Source organism: Colobus angolensis, unplaced genomic scaffold, assembly GCF_000951035.1.
Source record: "Colobus angolensis palliatus isolate OR3802 unplaced genomic scaffold, Cang.pa_1.0 Scaffold6, whole genome shotgun sequence".
Lineage (NCBI taxonomy): Eukaryota > Metazoa > Chordata > Mammalia > Primates > Cercopithecidae > Colobus > Colobus angolensis.
This window is the reverse complement of record NW_012119598.1, coordinates 6,683,242-6,703,680: the sequence shown is the minus strand read 5'-3', so window position 1 is coordinate 6,703,680 and position 20,439 is coordinate 6,683,242. Positions and strand designations below refer to the sequence as shown.

Sequence of the window (20,439 nt, the reverse complement as noted above, 5' to 3'; positions counted from 1 at the left end):
CATGAACATGCCTCAGCCTCTTCTAACTTAAAAATAACCAAAACGGCCTTCCCTGCATTGCATTACACGCTAGACACTGCCTTATCTTTTCTTCTATCTTACAACCTAGATCACTCTTTTTCTTTTTCTTTTCTTTCTTTCTGTCTTTTTTTTTTTAAGACAGGGTCTCACTCTGTCTTCCAGGATGGAGTGCAGTGGTGCAATCATGGCTCACAGAAGCCTTGATCTCCTGGGCTCAAGTGATCCTCCCACTCAGCCCCTCAAGTAGCTGAGACTACAGGTCAGCTAACTTTTGTATCTTTAGTAGAGACAGGGTTTCACCATGCTGCCCAGGATGGTCTCAAACTCCTGGGCTCAAGCAATTCTCCTGCTTCGGCCTCCTAAAACGCTGGGATTACTGGTGTGAGCCACTGTGCCCAGCCTCTAGGTCACTCTTAAGGAAGAACCTACCTCTTTCTTCCCTCCTCTTCTTTCCCTCCTCATTCGTCAACTGGTTTTGCCAAACCCTCCTCCACCAACCACCAATACTCCCGCAATCTCCTCCTCCTCTTCATCCAATCCAGAGCATCACAAGTGTAGACAAAAATGCCTCTTAGACCCCATCTCCTGGATTTTCCACAGGCACTCTAGCTCATCCTGTCCAGAATTGAGCTGGTCACCCACCCATCACCACCAGTCCCAACACAGACTTTCTTCTCTTCCTTTTTCATTCACAGTCTTGGTAAAGAAAACCATCACACTCCTTGGACAGGCAAAAGTCTTCCCCAACTCATCCAAGTCCCCTCACATCTCCCTAAACCTGTGGGTTGTACCTCCCAATGGCTTCTCTCCCTCTCCATGGTGGTGGCCACCTGAATGCCTTTCTGGTCCACTGTAAACTATTGCAGTTCTTCAGGGGTGGGGGACAGCAGGGGAGGACTCAGCTCAATCTCTAGTCTTGCCTCTCCATCCATCTTCCATGAACAGAGATTTGCAAATTTATCTCTTCTTAAATTATTTCAATGGCTTTTCATTGCCTAAGAATAAAGCCGTGGCCGGGCGCGGTGGCTCAAGCCTGTAATCCCAGCACTTTGGGAGGCCGAGACGGGCGGATCACGAGGTCAGGAGATCGAGACCATCCTGACTATCACGGTGAAACCCCGTCTCTACTAAAAATACAAAAACTAGCCGGGCGAGGTGGCGGGCGCCTGTAGTCCCAGCTACTCGGGAGGCTGAGGCAGGAGAATGGCGTAAACCCAGGAGGCGGAGCTTGCAGTGAGCTGAGATCCAGCCACTGCACTCCAGTCTGGGCGACAGAGCGAGACTCTGCCTCAAAAAAAAAAAAAAAAAAAAGAATAAAGCCGTATGTTTAATTTGATATCAAAGGATTTCACAACCTCATCCTCACCTATATCATAGCTCAGTATTGAAGAGTATGGATTTCAGAGCTCTGTCACTAACTAGCTGTGTGGCCTCAGCAAGTTTCTTAGCCTTCCTGGGTTTCAACTTCCTCCCCTATAAACTGAGGGTAATTATAACAGTACTGAAATTTTTTTTTTTTTTTTTTGAGACAGTCTTGCTCTGTTGCTCAGGCTGGAGTGCAGGGGCGCAATCTCAGCTCACTGCAAGCTCCGCCTCGCGGGTTCGCGCCATTCTCCTGCCTCAGTTTCCCGAGTAGCTGGGACCACAGGCACCCGCCATCACACTCGGCTACTTTTTTGTATTTTTAGTAGAGACGGGGTTTCACCGTGTCAGCCAGGATGGTCTCGATCTCCTGACCTCGTGATCCACCCACCTCGGCCTCCCAAAGTGCTGGGATTACAGGCGTGAGCCACTGCCCCCGGCCAATAGTACTGTTCTTATAGGGTGTATCCATGAGGGTTTTAGAACAGCACTTGGCACTAAGGAAGTGTTATATGTATTTTTTAGTTCCGGGCATTGCCTGCCATCACTGTTCTCCTCCTATGCACTTGAATATTCAAACATGCTACATTCCAGCCACAACACACAGCAGACAGTTCCCCAAACACACCATGGTGGCTATTTCATGCCACTGCAACTTTGTTCTTCCTCCTTGTTGACCTCCTAAACTCCCATTTATCTTTCAACCCTCAGCTCAAATATCACTTCCCAAATACCTGGAGACTTTGCTCCACTGAGACTCCGTGGCACCCCAAATGAACTCCCATTTTACCACGGATCATTTAAATTAATTATTTTTCAAAGTCTGAGAGTTACCATTTTTGAGCACTTATCACATGCCAGTCCTTGTTCAAAATACATGTATTAGCTTATTTAAGCCTCACGGCAAACCTATGACAGTTTTGATAATTGGTTTACAGGTTCGTCATTTCTCCTAGATTGTGAGGGTCTTTATGGGTAAGAATCTATGTTTTGATCATCTTTGAATCTCCAGCACGTAGCAAGGTGCCTGGTGTATAGTGAGTACATAGTGAAATTAATATCTCTTGAGCCCATCAGAAATGGGCTGCACTCAGAGAAAGATGGGAGCATGGGGAAACAAGTGACATTGTACTCAGAGAAAGATGGGAGCATGGGGAAACAGGTGACATTGAAGGGCATCTAGAGAAGGGACCCATGGTAGTTGAACCTGAAATTCATCAGTGCCATAAACAAAGACTGCAGTAACTACCTCACTGCATTATTAAATCTTTATTACTATATGAACATTTTCTATAGTGCTGAGGGGTTAATGTGCTCTCATTTAATTCCGTACTGTCGTATAATTTCAGGTCTTTCCAAGGACATAATAATACAATTCATGATGACATTTTATTCCATGCTCTTGCTTCCAGGGTCATATTCAAAGTCCTGAGAAGTTTTCCATGCCCCTTAGCCCCTGGGTTTCCCAGCTTTAATAAAGGGTAAAGAGATATTCACCCTGACAACCTATTCTTCTTGTTGGACATGAGATGGAAATTGTAGAAAATTATAGTCAGGGATAATTGTTATAGTTTCTATGGTAATGGTCTAAGACCACAAACACAAGTATTTATTGCTTAATTGCTACAAAGGAATATGCTTTTTCCAAATAGGAACTATATTAAAAAGTTCAAAATAAATATTTCAGTTTTGGTTAACTTTTCTTCCCTACTCCTTCGGTACGTAGTAAGTTCTGTTTCATTAGTCAGCAGAGAATGGTTGAGATTAAAACTGTTTAATGCACTGATTCAAATATCTTTGGGTGGCCTTAAAGCTACTCTTAGCAGGGGGAAAGAGACATCCAGCCATATGAGTGTCCTGAGGGATGCCAATGAGAAAGAATCTGCCCAGAAAACCCAAGTCTAGAGCCCCAGGATCTCTCCAGGAGCTCCCAGATTTGGCTTAAACTATTCTAGTAATCTGTAGATAGCATATGCACAGGATATGGGGTCACTTCTTTATTTATTTTTTATTTTATTTATTTTTATTTTTGTTTATTTTTTATTTATTTATTTATTTTTTGAGACGGAGTCTCTCCCTCTGTCACCAGGCTGGAGTGCAGTAGCGCGATCTTGGCTCACCATAACCTCCACATCTCGGGTTCCAGTGATTCTCCTGCCTCAGCCTCCCAAGTAGCTGGGATTACAGGCACCTGCCACCACACCCAACTAATTTTTGTATTTTTAGTAGAGATGGGGTTTCACCATGTTGGCCAGAATGGTCTTGATCTCTTGACCTCGTAGACCCGCCTGCCTTGGCCTCCCAAATTGCTGGGTTTACAAGCATGAGCCACTGCACCTGGCCATCGCTTCTTGATCTCTTGGAGCATTGGGTGTGAAGGGAAGTTTAACCTCTCTGGGCTTGTGTTTTCTAAGGAACTACCACTGCTGGAATGAAGCATGGATGACAAGGCCTGACCTTCCTGTTGGATTTGGAGGCTGGCAAGCTGTGGACAGCACCCCCCAGGAAAATAGCGATGGTAAAATTGTGTCCTCCCTCCAGGAAATGCTTCATTGCTGATCTTTATTTTGCTTTTATGCTTGCATTTGGTGTGTGGGAACCACACCCGTTGGGAGCCAACATCTGAAGTGTGCTTCCTGGGCACATGCGCAGTATTAGCTACCTTCCAATCAGGTTTAATTTCATTTCAATAGTCAGCTTTACCCTGATTATTTTACAAATTTTAGAAAAAGAATATAAAACAACATATAATTCATCCATTCTTGCTTTGCTAAGCAGTTTCAAAGACAGGAGAGAAAATATCTGTAAGCATTTTTACTAGGCTATAAAACATACTTCAGCCCTTCATGGTATGCACGGATAAGATATAAAGCAGTAGAGAAAATAGAGAACTTGAAAAATAATTATAGATCATCCTTTAAATTGTTGTTTTTCCAGAACCTGGCCTCCTTTTATGTCGTGTGATTTCCTCCAAAGCTTGAATATGTGGGTATTTGTCTTCTAACTTGCCAACTATGCTAAGCAGCTACAGCTCTGACCTCCCCCAGATTTTTACAAAATCACATCATAAGCCTCCATCTCTCTTTAATATGATAATATAAAGAATCAGTAGACTGTGGATATTGTGGATATTATGTTTATTTCCTCAGGTGTTGATATATTGATGGGCACACACAGGCACATGCATAAACATTCGGTGCATATTCATAGTGAAACCATGTTATAATCCTAGACTTTAAGGAAGAAAGTTTAGCACTTTCTGGTGTTCTGGTATATATATCATGGGGACACTTTCGAGATGACTAATAGCAGCTGATCTCTTATTAACTATGGATAGGTGGTAAAAATTTAAAGGATTTTAGAAGAGTAACATGGGCCTTCTGACTTCCTACATGCATGGTGGGCATGGCCAAAATGCACAGGTAATGTCCAGATTCTCCAGTTAAACTTGACTTATGTTCATAATGTCCAAAACCAAAAGACAAAAAGCAAAACAAACAGCAACAGCAACACAACCACAGAGGACACGTCAACATTTCCAACATTTCAGATACCACCTGAACAAGAGATAAATGCTGTGTAAGTCATCTGCTTGGCATGAACACATCTGAGTATGTGTCTGTAGGTGGCCCAGTAGATGCAGGAATAGTGTTGCCTTGTATTTATTTCCATGGCTTCAATTTTTGGCTTGAGGAAGCATAGCCAATGGATTCTCTTGAGTCTTGGAAAGAGTTTGGGCTAAATCAACAATGAAGTTGGAAACACTGGTCTCTACAGAGTCACCCTCAGTGCCATGCATCTTGCAGTATCTGGACAGAATTGGAGATGAGAAACTCACACCGCCCTTCCTCTGTGCAATGCAGGCATGTATCGGTGCGGCCCCGCCTCAGTTCAAGCCATCAAGCACGGCCACGTCTGCTTCCAATTTGATGCACCTTTTGTTTTTGCAGAGGTAAGCGGGAAGCTGGAAGAAAGTGCTGTTTTTCTTCCCAATTTCTTAACACCTGAAAGAGTAAGCTAAAAGTTGTTGCTTCTAAGTTTTCCAGGTACATAGTGTATGCTTCGTGTTGACGAAGGTAACTAGGCATTATTCCAACTTCCAGGCTATTAAGCTAAATGCAGTTCTTTAATATTTTTCTTTCCTTGATGTTTTGGGATTCCTACTCCCAAAAGTAAATGCTTTACTAACATTAGCTTAGTTCTCTGCACCCATGAAGTAGGTATCAACTACTCCAGAGAAATTATATGACTAATGGGTCTCTCAACTAACCATTGGTAGAGACGGGTCATGAATTGAAATTTCAGGACATGCTACTTCCCTCTGGGACTAGTCCAGCAATCCATGTGGACAAAATCCATATGCACACACCCAACCATGGTCTTACCCTGGCCTTTGCAATCTATGTTCTGCCATCCTACACCATTGCCCGTGGCCAGGGAGGGAGGGTTGAGTTGCCAAAGGAGAAAGGGGAACCTGGAGGCTGCTCTAAAAGAATACAACCCACCTACAGCATTGATGTGAATGCCTGGGCAAAGGCTCTGCAATTTCAGAAGAACTAGGCAGGTACTGGAAGCAGAAGAGGCTGTTAAAGGATACTCAAGGAGAGTTCTGAAGATCAAATTAAATACAAGAGATATTGGGTAAAGGAGAAGGCTGGGCTGCCAGCCTTGGGAGACGTGAAAGACTGAGAGGCAGGACTTCCCTAGGGTATATTTGCACCAATAAATACACTGAAATAATGTCACTCACTTTGCCTACCTTTGGATGCTCTTAGCAACCCTCTAAAATTGTTAATATCATTCTTCCCATTTTACAGAAAAGAAAATCAAGGCAGAGAGTGGTTAAGTGACTTTCTCACAATCATCTAGCTAATAAACAGCGGTGCTAAGATTTGAAGCCAGGCAGATGCCTGAAAGCATACTGGTAACCATTGCACTCTAGTACTCTGGGAGGAGTAAATAGTTATTAATGTACACCAGGCACTGTACTGGGGGGAATTCTAAGGTTCAGGTCTCTAAGAAACATATTTCTAGATGCCAGGTGATGGGGCACAAACACACCAAACGTGAAATGCCAACAATACCAGTGATGCTATGGAATTAATTGTCAGGTTGGCTGTGTAGAGAGCACAGATCTGCATTCATACTATGCGTGAGTTGAGAAGTAGAGGCCAGGAACTGAAGCAGGATGGCAAAGACCGCAAGACACCATCTAGGAAGGAAGAGCGACCTGGGAACAGACAGTGAGGATGCCTGTGGAAGTGTTCCCAGACAGTAGGAGCAGAGAACTGTGGGACCACAGGGGAAGGAGGGATGATTAGGCAAAGGGATTAGAAAGCAGTCAGAGGACGGGAGGAGTACTAAGCAGGGGGTATGAGTTGAGCATCTGAATGCTGTGTGGGGGCAGTTGAAAGCTGTGATGACTCACTAGGATGCATCAGGGGTGTTGGAAGGTGGAGGCTGAAGGAACTCAGTGCTGGGGACCTCCCTGAGAAACTCGCTCCTTGTCCCTCCTGTAAGTGAGGGAGAGTTTTCACTGGGCAGGAACCTGGGCAAGGTGCTGGCAGCCTTGTGGAACATGGATTGGAGGGGTTGTTACGAAGTTGTAGGGAACATCTAGAGAGCTGGTCATCCCTCCAAGCCAGAGATGGAAAGGGCCTGAGCTAGACAAATGGCAATAATGAGGAAACGAGGAGGCAGGACTGAGAAATATTATTATTTAGAAGGCAAAACAAGCATCAAAATTCAGACAGCAAGATCAGGAATTTGAAACATACAAAAGACCAGTGTTCATCTCATCATACCTGCCATGACAATTTATAGAAGCCTTTGAAGACCAAGCTTACTGGACTTAGAATTTTATCCCCTCAATTTCACTTTGGGATTTGAAGATTTCCACAAACCTCCCCAGCTGCCATTTGATAGTTTATGATGCTACAAGGGCCTCTTATGAGGAGATCACTCTGAAATCCACAAAGCCTTGTATTCAGCTGTTTATTATGCTTTGTTGCTGCAAAGAAGGAGAAGAAGGACCTCCCTCCACTAGTGAGCTGCCTAATAGCTGTAAATGCAAAGGCTTTTTGCTGTTATGAAATATAGATCGGGGTGTTATGAATGTCATCAGGATTTGCCGATTATAATTACTCCTTTCTCACCCACTGCAGAGGCGTGTCTGACAGAGGGTACAATTTGTTGCTTTGGCATGGGCTGCGCTCCAAGGCTGAGCCATTTTTAAGAGATGTTTGAGCTGATGAAAAGTGGATGAGGAATCTTTTCTCAAGGGTGCCTGCAGTGGGACCCCATGGAGAGCGTCATACGAGTTGACATGACTCAGGTTGGAGTCTGCAGCTCTCTCTGCTCTCCCTCCTCCTTGCTGCGTCAGCTCGCCTTCTCTTCCCTCCCAGCATGCTGACTTTCTTGGTCATTCCTTACTCATTTCCGGGCTTGATCAGGCATCATGTTCATTGACTATTTTTTAGTTTTCCCAGGGCCTTGGTCTCTGTGAGTGAAAGCAGAGCCTAAAAGGAAGAGGGATATGCCTAGAAAATGTCTTACCGTCTGTTCCTTTTTTCTGTCCTCCTCCACTTTGGAAGTTCACTCTCCACATTTCTGGATTTCTGCCAGGGCTTGAAGCTTATTTCTCTTACCCCTCCCTTCCCATGCCCTCGCTGCTGCAGTGGGTTCCTGTAGATCTGAAGACCCATCTGCCTCTTATCTCCCCAGCTCATGGTGGCCTAGGGCTTCCAAAGAGGTGAGAGGAAAGGAGAGCTGTTCTAAGTGTCTGAAGTTGTATTCCAAGATTCCATGTTCACTAAGCCCTCAGGGGTTCTTAGTGAATAACTCTCTCCTTCTTGCCAAAGATAACTCTCTTCTGTCCTAACTTCTGATTAATTCTGCTGACCTCTTTCACACCACTCCACCCCAAACTCACACACATACACACACACACCTGTGCACACACACATGCATGCATGCACACACCCATGTGCACCCACACATACACATACTCCTGCCTGCCCTCCCTGGCACTGAGATGATTTTGACAGGATCAATAACTGGCTCCCTGGGACCACAGCAACCATCTCATCGCTTAAGAAGCTAAGCCCTCCTCTACTGTGGGTCGGCAGTTCTCTTATACAATAAGTGGAGATGTTTTCCTGTAGATTATTCATTCTCAATTCAAACTTGTTTATTTTGCTACTATCTTATCAGATGCAGCCCATTTTTTGGCATCTCCTACTTGGCTGTAAAATAATCCTGTCATTTATTCAAATAGCATATAAAACTTTGAAATTATTTTAGCTTTCCTTCTTAACCTCCCTTATGCATCTTGCCAAAATTACCTTCCAAAAATTATCATAAATCCAGCCACTTCTACAATCTCTATCATTACCCTCTGAGCTCTGTACAGCACTAAGCTCCATGAAGTTACCTCCTAACTCGTCTCCCTGATCCCCCTCTTGCTGCTTTTCTGTTTATTCTCCACAGATCACCAGAATTATTCTTTAAATGTAAATAAAAACTTCATCCTCCTGCCCCAACCCTTCTAGTGGAGTTCCACCACCCTTACAATAAAATTAAACGTAAATTCTTACAAGATTCCATGGCTTCCCTTCCACTTCATCCCTTGTTTATTTCCCTCCAGCCGTACTGAGTTTTTTGCTCTTTGGAAAGCATCCACACATCCTCTTGATTCAGCACTTTTAGACATACTGTTCCTTTTGCTAGGAAAGCTCCCCTCACTATCCTTCACTCTATGGAGGAAGAATGCTTTGCATGCTTTGTTCCCTCTTTGCACTCAAGTCTCTGCTCTGGTCATCTCTTCAAAGAGGCCTCACCCCACCCCACTCCACCTAAAATATCACCATCTACCCTGTTGTTTTCATCTTCCTACCTTAGTGTGTATTCCATTTCTCCCTTCTAGCATATGAGCTCCATGAAGGTAGAAGCTGTTGTATCTTCATTGCTGAGAGCAGGATCTAGGGTCCAGCGCCAGGAAGGCCTCCTGGTCCAGGAGCCTCTGAGCTCTGAAGGCCTCCTGGTCCAGGAGCCTCTGAGCCTCTGAGAAGCAGCATTTTCTCTGCAGAGCATGCAGATGAGGTTATCTGCACTTGGGAACCAATGAACAAACCAAAGCAAACTCTGTCCAGGGTCCTGAAAGCAAGAGCACGTCTCCAGCCTCAGTGGTGAAGAGCATATCTTCCGCCACCTGTGGACAAATGTTCACATTCTATGGGCCCGGGTGGACATTTGCAGAGAGCAGCCCCCAAGCCTCCTTCCCACTCCACCTGTGCTGAGAACCTATGGCCCTGACCAATGGTAGAGGCTACTATGTAGGAAGTGCCTGTACTTAAGAAGCAAGGGTTTGGTGTTGTGAAAAGAATACCCAATTTCATGCACCAATGCCCAGGTTTTGTGTGACGATAACTTCTTCAAGTGTAGGGGTAGAAAAAGGTGATCACTAACATTATATTACATTCAAAAGAAGGAAGAGAAATTAGCCTTAAACGTAGGGCTTTCACAAGTAGTACCAATCTATCCACCAGCCCTGCAAGGAAGGTAGACTCAGAGAGATTCAGTAACTCATCCAAAGCCACACAGCCTACATCCAATATTCCTTACCATACACTCTGAACTTAGCTACTGTTCTACCACAGAGAGTCAATTGATTTTGGGTGGGGCCAATCATTTGATGCTTTTTTAAGCTCCTAGATGATTTTCTAGTACAGCCAGAATAGAGAAATGTTCCACTACAGGCTGAAACCAAAAAGAAAGCTTGCTAATGTCAGTTGAAAAGAATAATTTCCCTGCACATACCACCCCAACATACATATACAGAAGCCACCTCATATGGGTGTTTCCCCTCTCCTCTCTCAACGAAGGACAGTGCTGTTGATCTGTCCTGAGATTTTAGCCTACATAAATTTCTGAAACCATATTCAAGGTGGTGGGGGCGGGGGGGGCAGCAGGAACTAGCCACTTTCATATTTAGCTTGTCTCCCTGGAAAACCATAAGCTGTTACAAGGATTAAGATGATATTTATCATTATTTTTGTTACAATTTGAAAGTGGAGGAGGTCGCTGTTTGTACTTACATGGGTTCCTCCAGAGGGAATGCCAGAATTCTCAGGCAGTTCATTTAGTTTCCAAAATGACTAGTATTCCACAGGTATCTGCTGTGTCCTCTCCTGTCCTGATTCCTGACTTCACATTTCAGCCTTTCACAACATGTGGCTAGCACCACCGAGTTCTGGCTGCTCTGCTGAGGAGCAGGGCCACCATTTATCAGCCTCAGAAATCTGAGCTGCAAGCGTGGAACCATCTCACCACTCAAGCTGGTGCTCATGCTCCCGCAGGGTGGTATAGGAGAGGCAGTGTGCTGTGAAGGCCAAGGGCCCCGGGCTATGGGCTGGCCCAGGGCTTGTGCTTCTTCTCCACCAGCTCCCAGCCATGAAACCACAAACACTCTGCCTCCCCTTCTGAGTCTTGGTGCCCTCATCCATAATACGTTTACAATACATACCTCACAGGCTTGTTGTTGTGAGGTTCAAACTAAATCCTTTATAAAATGTCCCTGAAACATTGTAAGTATGCAGTAAATGTTGGCTCTCTCCTCTTTAGTAGAAATCCGATTTCATGTGCACTCAGAACATTCTGTGAGAAAGTAAAATTGCTCTCTTTAACCTCAACTTTAAAACCTAGGGATGTATTTTCAAGTTTCTCCATTACCTAATGATGACTGTTATATTTTTTACTCAATTTTGAAATGTGTAAGTCATGTTCACGTAGATCTTATCTCACTCTGACCTAAAATGCTCCCATAAAATTGACAGAACAAGTTTAATCATTTTTATTTTATAGAATCAGGAACTGAAGTTCATAGAGATTAACATGCACTTTCTACAAGGACACGCCCACTATGGGAACCCAGGTTTCTTGCAGCAAATCTAGTGTTCCTCTCAAAGGCCATCTAGGTTTTGCCTTGGCTGTTGCTATCTAGCCAACCCCTGACCCCACTGCCCCATGTCCAAAGTATCTTGTACTTATTCTTTCATGGTACTTATTGTACTATATTGCAGGGCTTCTCAAGCCTGACTGTCCAACAGAATTGTGTGAGGCCTTTTGTAAAATATAATGGTTTTAGGGCCTCACGTGATTTAGGTCCCACCTCCTTAATCAGACATGTATTTTTTTTTCAAAAGTTCTCCAGGTAACTCTGATGCACAGAATCATGCTTACTAGAGCATAAACCCTATAATGGCAGAGATCAAATCTATTTTGTTCATCATTAGGATTCTGAATCCTTGAACAATATCTGGCAATACTATTAAATAATATATTATGGTCAGTAACATTTATTTAGCATTTACTCTATGCCAGACACTGTGATAAGTAATGTATGTGCGTTTGTTTCTGTTAATGCTGCCAATCATCCTGTGAAGAAGGAGTTATTGTCACCCTATTTAAAGAGTGAGTAACTGAGGCTTGGAGAGGAGCTTGGGAAACATTTAGTAAATACATCAATGACTATTAGCAGTACAAGTCACGCTTCCTGCCTGTTTCCATGATAATAAATGGAATTCTCAAGAAAGTGATTGTAAAATATGTAATAAAAGACTCTGGTGGAGTCAGCTTTCAGGCACACGTTAGTCATTGTCTCTAGAAAGTAGAGTGGTAAAGCAGGGCCTTGGGAGAGCGTGGGGGCAGCCAGCATGGCCCCAAGACACTATTTCCAAGTCCCACAAATAGCACATTTTAGTGGCTGGACCAATAGAAAATAGACTGAGTTCCTCCTAGATCATTTAATGTTATTGTTCAATTTAAATACTTTTGGCTTCAAGTAGCAGAACTGATGTGGCTGAAACAGATGGGGACTCATTTTTCTCATATAAGAAATCCTGAAATAGGTGGTCCTGATGCTGGCTTAGCCATTTAACAGTATCATTAAGTCCCCCAAATACCCAAAAGCCTCTCAGCTTTCTACTCTGCCACTTTCTCATTGTTGGCCATGTTTCTGTTCACTGTCTCACGATGGCCACAGCAGCTTCAAGCGTTCCTTCACTTCATCTGCAAACACCTGAAAGCAGAAAGGGAAGGGCAAACTCATGCATGTACCTCTCTCCTTTTTCAAAGGGGAAAAATGTCTCCCCGAAGTCACCTAGCAGACTCCCTCTTCCTCCTGGTAGTCGGTCTCATAGTCACAATTAGCCCAAAAGCAGTCCAGGGAAGCAAGCGATGGGCATGGTGGCATGGCGTTGTCTTCTCTCCCATGAGAGGTAGGACTTATCAGGAAGACAGAGGAGAGAGAAAAATGGTTGCTTCTTAGGCAATGTATTGTCTCAGCCTCAAATAAATTTTATTTAAAGTACTGTTAAATAAACTAGATTTGCCTTTAGAATATATTCAAAATCTGTTTGGTCCTATGATACAAACCCAGTGTTGTTGAAGAAAGGGGCGTGTCAGCTCCAGAGATCTCTAGACAACTGCATTATGGACAGTTAAAGACTTTAGCAACAACAGGCATGTGATGATGGCTAATGCTCTCCTCTCCTGTTTTCAGGTCAACAGCGACCTCATTTACATTACAGCTAAGAAAGATGGCACTCACGTGGTGGAAAATGTGGATGCCACCCACATTGGGAAATTAATTGTGACCAAACAAATTGGAGGAGATGGCATGATGGATATTACTGATACTTACAAATTCCAAGAAGGTAATTTACTACCACTGAATGAAGATTTATTTGCCCCAGTCCACTTAGTACTTATTCATTGTCACTCAGAGATGAGTTCCAGAGAGCGCACTGGCATTTGCAGCATTTGGTAGCAACAGTAGAAGTATAAACTTTCATGCGTGAAAGACACATCACATATGTAATTTTTCATTGTAGTTTTCTTTGCTATCTTGCTTTGGGCAGGATTCTCATTCACATGGCTTGTGAAATGATTTGATTTAAAGTCATATCTATTTTAACAGAATATAGAATATGTTCTTGCTCATAAGAACCTTAATTTTAAGTAATCCTATTAGAAAACACTGTGTAACTAACATAATTTTAGTTCAATAATAGAAATTAAAATAACAACTTCACATTTGTTTAGTACTTTACCAGTTATTTTCACATACATTGTTCTATTACATTATCATGGAATACTACAAAGTAGATAATACAATATTAATAGGACAATATAATCTCTCTAACTCAGGACAATTAGGCTGAAGGCCAGTTTCAATTATAAAATAATGTCATGGTGGGTTTTTGTTGACTTTTATTGCATAGAATGTTTCAAATGGCACTACTGAGTTTAATTCTATCTCAATCAATGCTTAGTGTCCACTCTATGCCTGTAATTGGTTTGGTGCTGGAGATCCCAGCAGTGAGCAGGACCCAGTTCCTGTCCTGGTCTGAGTGATAGGATTATTGTGCAGAGGGGTCTTTGGAAACAAAAGGTAGGGACCTTTAGTCCAACTGTTTCAGAGAAAGAAAGACTTGAGAAGCAAAGTCATGGACCTCAGTTAAAGAAAGCTAAACAGATCAAAGTTACGAGGCGTGAAGCAGCCCTGTATGTTTAGGGTCCTGCAGGCTCAGAATGCCCAGTGACTGGAGACAAAGCTGCCCGAGGCCAGCAGTGGCCAGGAACTGGAGGACTGTGGGTGTCTTCATGGGGAACATGCAATATATTTTGCAAATGATTCACTGCCAGAGGTTCTTAGGAGTATTTACTTTAGTGAATGGATAAAAATGACAAGTAGTTAGCATATACCTAAATATTCATTGGAATCCATGAAGTGTTAAGGAGTGCAGAATTTGTTTTAAATATTTTAGACAGTCGCCCTGCTCTTATTTACAAAAGTAATTTGCACTATAAAGAAGAAGCTTGCTGAATTGAGAACACTTGTGCATAGTCTCAGAAAGTCAGAATTTTTGTTATCTGAACTAGTGAATTTTCACTGTATTTTTGAAATGCTTCATTTTCCTTTTCTGTTGGTTATCATCCATTGCATAACACAGATACAAAGGTTTTTTTTTTTTTTTTTGTCATTTGGATTTTTCCTTAAAGGAAAATTTAAAACAATATAAGTGTAAATAAAACAAAACAAACAAGAAATGCCCTCTTACTATAGTTATAAGCAAAAAAAGGTTTGGAAAACAAAAAAAAAGTTCATAGAAAAGTTAGCTGCAACATCCACTCATTCGTACATTCGTCCACACGACAGCTGGCTCTTACCACCTGCCATCTTCCAGTGCTGTGTAGAGCTGGACACATGCACAGCCCTGCCTTCCCATGCAGCTGGGGAGAAAAGCAGAAGGCAGCCCTCACTGTGCTGGGTGAGAATTGCTCTGGCACAAGGTGGACAGGTGCTGCCGGGTGCAGAGAAGGGCTCCCAGCCAAGAATTGGCAGTCAGGGAAGGCCTCGTGGAGGAAGTTAGTGATAGGCTCACTAAGCCCAAAGGACACAGAAGAATTGGCAGATGAAGCTGGGGAAAGAGGTCCCCAGGAAAAGGCAGTAAGGCAGGGATTGGGGTGAGAATTCTCCTATTTGGAAGAAGATCTGATAGAGTAGCGAACAAAAGTTGCACCTACAGGCAGCTAGAGGCAGCAGGAAGCAAGCTGTCCACATGACGGATGTCTCGTGGAAACCATGGAGCTGAGCACAGCTGCCATCAGCTGTCAGCATGGAGGTGACAGTGAAGGCCAACTCAGGAATGGGACAGAATCAGATGCCATGAGAGGAAAGACCAAAACCCAGTCCACGAAACAGGAGTCAGGGGCTTGGCTGGGGGTGGATACCAAATTAAAACAAAATGTGTCCTCACTGCATGAGGAAGACATCTGAGGTCCAGGCCTCTGGAGTTTAGCAAGAAGGCAAGGCTGAGGGAGAGGGACGGTGTGGGGGTCTGGTCCAACCAGAAGAATCCCTAAATCCACACAGATGGTTGTAAGAGACAACTCATCCTGCTTCTGGGCTGGAGTTTGACCCCAAGTGGATAGTTCCTTAATCAAGGGTGGCATATACATTTCAAACTGGAACTTTGGAAATGACCAAGTAGAGTGTTGTTTCGAGAAGAACACCAAGACTGCATCTGAATATGGTGGCATAGAGGGATTGATAGCCGCCACTGGCCACTGGCATGCAGTGAGGACTCGTCATATCCGTGGCTCGGTGCTTCCCACCCTGATTCTCACCATCTGATTCTCACCCTGATTCTCACCGTTGAATCTCTTATAATTTCTCTGATCCATAAATGCTGAATGTAGACACCAAAATATGGAAATGAGTAGAATCACAGGAAACAAATTATTACTAGATTCAGGAATTAACTATTTTAATGAATTAAATCATGGAAAGATCATTTTCACTTCAACTTACTAAAGCTTATTATTAATTTTATAACTTTTTCCGAGATACACAATTAAGAAACGATAATACTTTGAAAACCAGAATTCTGAAGACTTCTCCAGTGGCAATATATCTTCTTTGATAACAATGTGTTGATCCCATTCCCTCTTTACTCCCAGGGTCACTGGTATTTCCACCTCTCCTTCTCTATTGTCTCCTTCCAATCAGCATTTAAGCAGGCTCAAATGTCTGCTGTGTTTTAAACAAAATTACAAAAATCTTTTTCACCACTGTCTCTTCCTCCTCGCCTCCTTGCCGTCCTGGAGCGCTGCCTGGACTTGCATCCTGCTGTGATCCTTCTCCACTCCTTTCGCGCACACTCTGTCCTGATTTCTGTTACCAGCACATCCTTGAAGTTGTTCTCAAGGTTGCCAAGACCACCCAGTTGTCAGACTTCAGCTTACTTGACCTTCCTACACTTCCTGGTGCTGTTGTTCACTCCCTTTCCTTACAATTCTGTCTTCTCTTTGTTTCTACAATGTTAGTTTCTCCTGGTTCCACTCCCTCCTACCTGACCCTCTTTTCCCATCTCTTTTTGACTGTAAGCTTCCCCTTTCTTCAGCCCCTTCCAATGCCACTTCATTCTAGGCTTCTATCCTTGAGCTCCATTCCTACCCACCTGAAGTTCTTCCCACATAATGTTAATGTTCACGTATATACTGATCACCCCACGTCTGCGTCTCCACCGGGACTTTACCTAAATGTCCCACAGAAACCTGACTTGGAACTTCCCAAATGACACCTCTCACTCCCTCCCTCACCTCAGATCTCTTTCTCCCACTGCCCCTACTCTGGTGAAGAGAACTATCATCCACTGAAATTTAGCTACTTAAGAATGAGTCAAGCAATAAATCCTTGAAACGTCCCCTCTGAAATCATTCTCAAATGCATCCCCTCCCGCAGCATCGTAGCCTGAAAATTAAACATTATCTGGTGTGTACAACTCTTAATATAGTGCCTGACACATAATAAGTGTCCAATAAAAGTTTCCCCTATTACTAGTAATTCTGTTATTCCTGCCATACTACTCCTATTCATTTGGCCTATGATTAGTTTTCTCCTGGAAAAATACTTGCTCTAGCTTTCCAATTCCACCTTACTTCCTCAGGCCTCCTCTCCTCAGTCTAGCCCTTGCCTTGCTGCCAAAGTAATATCTGAAATATAAACCTGGGCCTCTGCAGCTGGAAACCATTCTCAGCAAACTATCCACCAAGAACAGAAAAACAAACACCGCAACACCGCATGTTCTCACTCATAGGTGGGACATAGGTGGGAATTGAACAATGAGATCACTTGGACACAGGAAGGGGAACATCACACACCAGCGGTTGTGGGGTGGGGGGACGGGGGAGAGATAGCCTCAGGAGAAATACCTAACGTAGATGATGAGTTAATGGGTGCAGCAAACCAACATGGCACATGTATACATATGTAGCAAACCTGCATGTTGTGCACATGTACCCTAGAACTTAAAGTATAATGAAAAAATTTTTAAAACCTCTATAAACACATAAAAACAAAACAAAACAAAACAAACAAGCAAAAAAACCTGAGCCTCTTCCAGCACTGCTTAAAACCCCCACCCCCTCTCTCCCTGTGGCCTCCAGGGCATCCAGTCCTAACTCACAAAGCCTCTTGCTAAGAGGCTTTTTGGCACCTGGTGACTGCACCTCCTGAGCATGCCCCCACAGGTATTATATGCAGAGGCCAGGCACCTGCTAGCAGTTCCTCCAACAAGCCAAGCCTCCCCTGCCTCCTAGGCCTTGCCAGGGCTCCAAAAACTCCCAGAAGCCTCCCACGCCCCTTCCTGTCCCCATGCACTGCAGGCCAACCTTCATCCCAGCATCTGTGGTGAACACATCTGTGCTGGGATTGCTCTTCACTTGTTCCTTCTGCACCAGTGAGGGAAAGACTGTGTCTCTCCTCTGTGCCTAGTGCCTAGCACGGTGTTTGGAACATTATGGAGTTTCCAACAGCGTGAGATGATTTGAATGAATGGTTACTGGGGAGGCACTTTCACAGCTGGGCTTAGTTGAACATAAAATGTCCTAAACTGGACCATTATGAAGAGGAAAACTTTGTCTCTGGCTGAAAGCAAAGTGCTTCTCCAAACCTCAATCCTTCAGATCCTCTGTGCCAGGCTGGGTTTCAGGGCCTGGGGATGCAGAGGTGGACAAGCCATATCATGTCTCTGTTCTCATGGAGCTTGCATTCCAGCAGGGAAGATAACGTCACATAGTAACTAGTACTGTGACAAGGAAGAGGAAATAAAGCCAGGTATGTGTTAGGGAGAGCCGAGAGGACTAGAATTGGGGGACACATTACACAAGGTAAGACGGGGAGGACAGGGGCGGTGACAGTGGAGCTAAAGCCAGAACAATGAGAAGAAGTTTCATCCAACGTAAAAGGGCTCTTTTATTACATCCTAGTTAATGGAAAGATATTTTTGACTTTGCACCCAGAGGCTGTAGAAGAATCTCAGAAAATAAAATCTGGCTTTGGATAAATCTTTCATAGCACTAAAATGTTGCCTGTGGCCCTGAATTATGTAAGATGCCAGAGCACAGAGCATAACTGTAGAGAAACAGGAGTTACTCTGCCAGGCTCTGGGAAAGCCTGCAGTTGTTTTCTCCTCTCTGGGCCTGCACTTCCTGGAACAGCCCCAGCCTGCCTCTGCCTGGCGGTCTCTGCTCACAGAGGCTGCTGCTTCCCCAGAAGGAAGCTCCAGGTTCCTCCACCCATGGCAGGTCGTGAAGTTGCTAATAGCTGGCCTCAAGGCTTCTTCTCCCATTCCCCTCACCTTGGCCAGCTCAGCTCCTCTCTGATATGTTCCTGCTGCTTGAATTTGCCTCCTGCATTTTGCCTCAATGCATATTTGGCCCCCATCCAAAGTGATCATCATTAATGCTCTCTTCTCATGGATCTATTGGCCAGATGATTTCTGCTAAAATATTTCACGGCACTTCCCTTGTCCTCACCACTCCTTCCCTTTTTCTTATCTCCCTCCAAGCGCTCTAGCCGATGCTTGTCCTAGACTAACAGTTCCTGGCACATTCTTGCAGTCTTGACAATCAGGGAAATCGTTAATACGCACACACACACACACACACACACACAAATACACATTCACATTTGTATGCAATGCCTTCTGGCATTTTCTCTGTCTTTGCAGAGTAGCTTCCATGTATTATATATCTACTACCTCTAATTCACCTAATAAACCTAGCATGTAGACACGCTTATTTTACAAACAAGGAAAGTGATGGTAATAATAGTGTCTGTCTTGTAGAGTTGTTATGAGGATCAAATGACACAAGGCACAATAAGCACTTATCCCGGTGCTTGGCACACAGCTAGCCTTCAGTGAGAGTTGTGGTGATTCATTGACCTCTCAGTCACCATTGCATTTCATTATGAACTAGATAAAGTAGAAGAGAGTACCTTTAAACTAGCATAATTATAAAAGGTAGGATTCTTATTTTAAAGTGATTTTTTTCACTAGCCATTCTAAAGCCTAGTTTTTACAAGCCAAGGAATTTGCCTTCATCTTCTCATCTCTATCCTTAGGGATGCACAAACATAAACCCAAAGGTATTTAGGATGGAAAAGAGGATAACAACCATCCCTTACATGTGCACCAGCCCTGTCCCCAAGGCAAAGCCTTTTGTCCAAGGCTCTGTAAGGACCATCCTCCCAGCTTCTCAGTGTCTGGGGCACAAGCTCCCTCTGTGGCCTGACTTGTATCTGTATTTTTTGCCTCCTCACTTAGACAAAGCTATGTTTTTCTTCTTCCAGAGCTTACTATCCTCCTCTTCCTCCCTTCATCTCCATCACAACCACTTTGGAAACCCTGCACAAAACATTTTCGTAAAAGCAGCACATACACCTCAAACTGCATTAGAACTTAGGTGCACCACCATATGTCAATAGATGTCCCTCAAAAAACTGACCTCAGTGTCAGATGAGTTTGGGAAACCTTGTGTAAAGAAAAGCAAAGAGGTGTCCTTTCTGCTGGGCTTCACTTAGAACCTCTAATCTGCTAATGAAGGTGGAGAACATCTCCAGGAGGCGCTGGACAACTAGTGCCCCTCCAAAGGATCTGACCGAAGCACCTTGGGCAGGGTCGCCTTTTTAATGTCTTGCCAGAGCCCAGCATCCCTGGGGACTGGGGGATGCAAGTTTTGGTAAACAGTGATTTCTGCCTTCTGCCACAGCATGGGCGTTGGGGGCAATGGCAACTGAGTAAGATAGGGAAGAACAGGGCAGGAGCCCTCAAGGGTCAGCTCAGCAAAGAGCAAGTGGGACAGGCCCAAGTGGAAGGAGAGATGAGCAAGACAGGTCTTATTGGGAGAGGGGATTCACAAATCTGAGGGAAAAGTTACATTGCAGGAGGTGGAATGGCAAGAGGCAATTATTCCCAATTGTTAGAGGTCCCCAACTTCTAGCCACGTGGCTGGGACTAAGGAAGGCAAGTAAACTGACACCACAGTTTAAGAAGAGATACCCATTGCCAATTTTACCTCCCACCCCCTGAAATAGTGGCCCCAGAGAAACCCCTTTCTGGATAGATCCCAACACTGTCACCGCCTAACTCATAGTCTAGGCTGCTCACTGACTCTCTGGGAATCTGACATTGCAGAATTTATAACATA

The 20,439-nt window shown here is 44.0% G+C and overlaps 1 protein-coding gene across 3 annotated transcripts in view; it reads left to right on the top strand.

Moving 5' to 3' along the window:
* Positions 1-20,439, top strand: part of F13A1 (coagulation factor XIII, A1 polypeptide) — a 161,199-nt gene that overhangs the window by 110,146 nt on the left and 30,614 nt on the right. For all 3 annotated transcript variants that reach the window (XM_011962645.1, XM_011962644.1, XM_011962646.1), the window contains 3 exons: positions 3,798-3,901; positions 5,247-5,335; positions 12,944-13,097. In XM_011962645.1, coding sequence (XP_011818035.1) covers positions 3,798-3,901; positions 5,247-5,335; positions 12,944-13,097 — 347 coding nt within the window. The remainder of the gene's footprint in view (positions 1-3,797; positions 3,902-5,246; positions 5,336-12,943; positions 13,098-20,439) is intronic.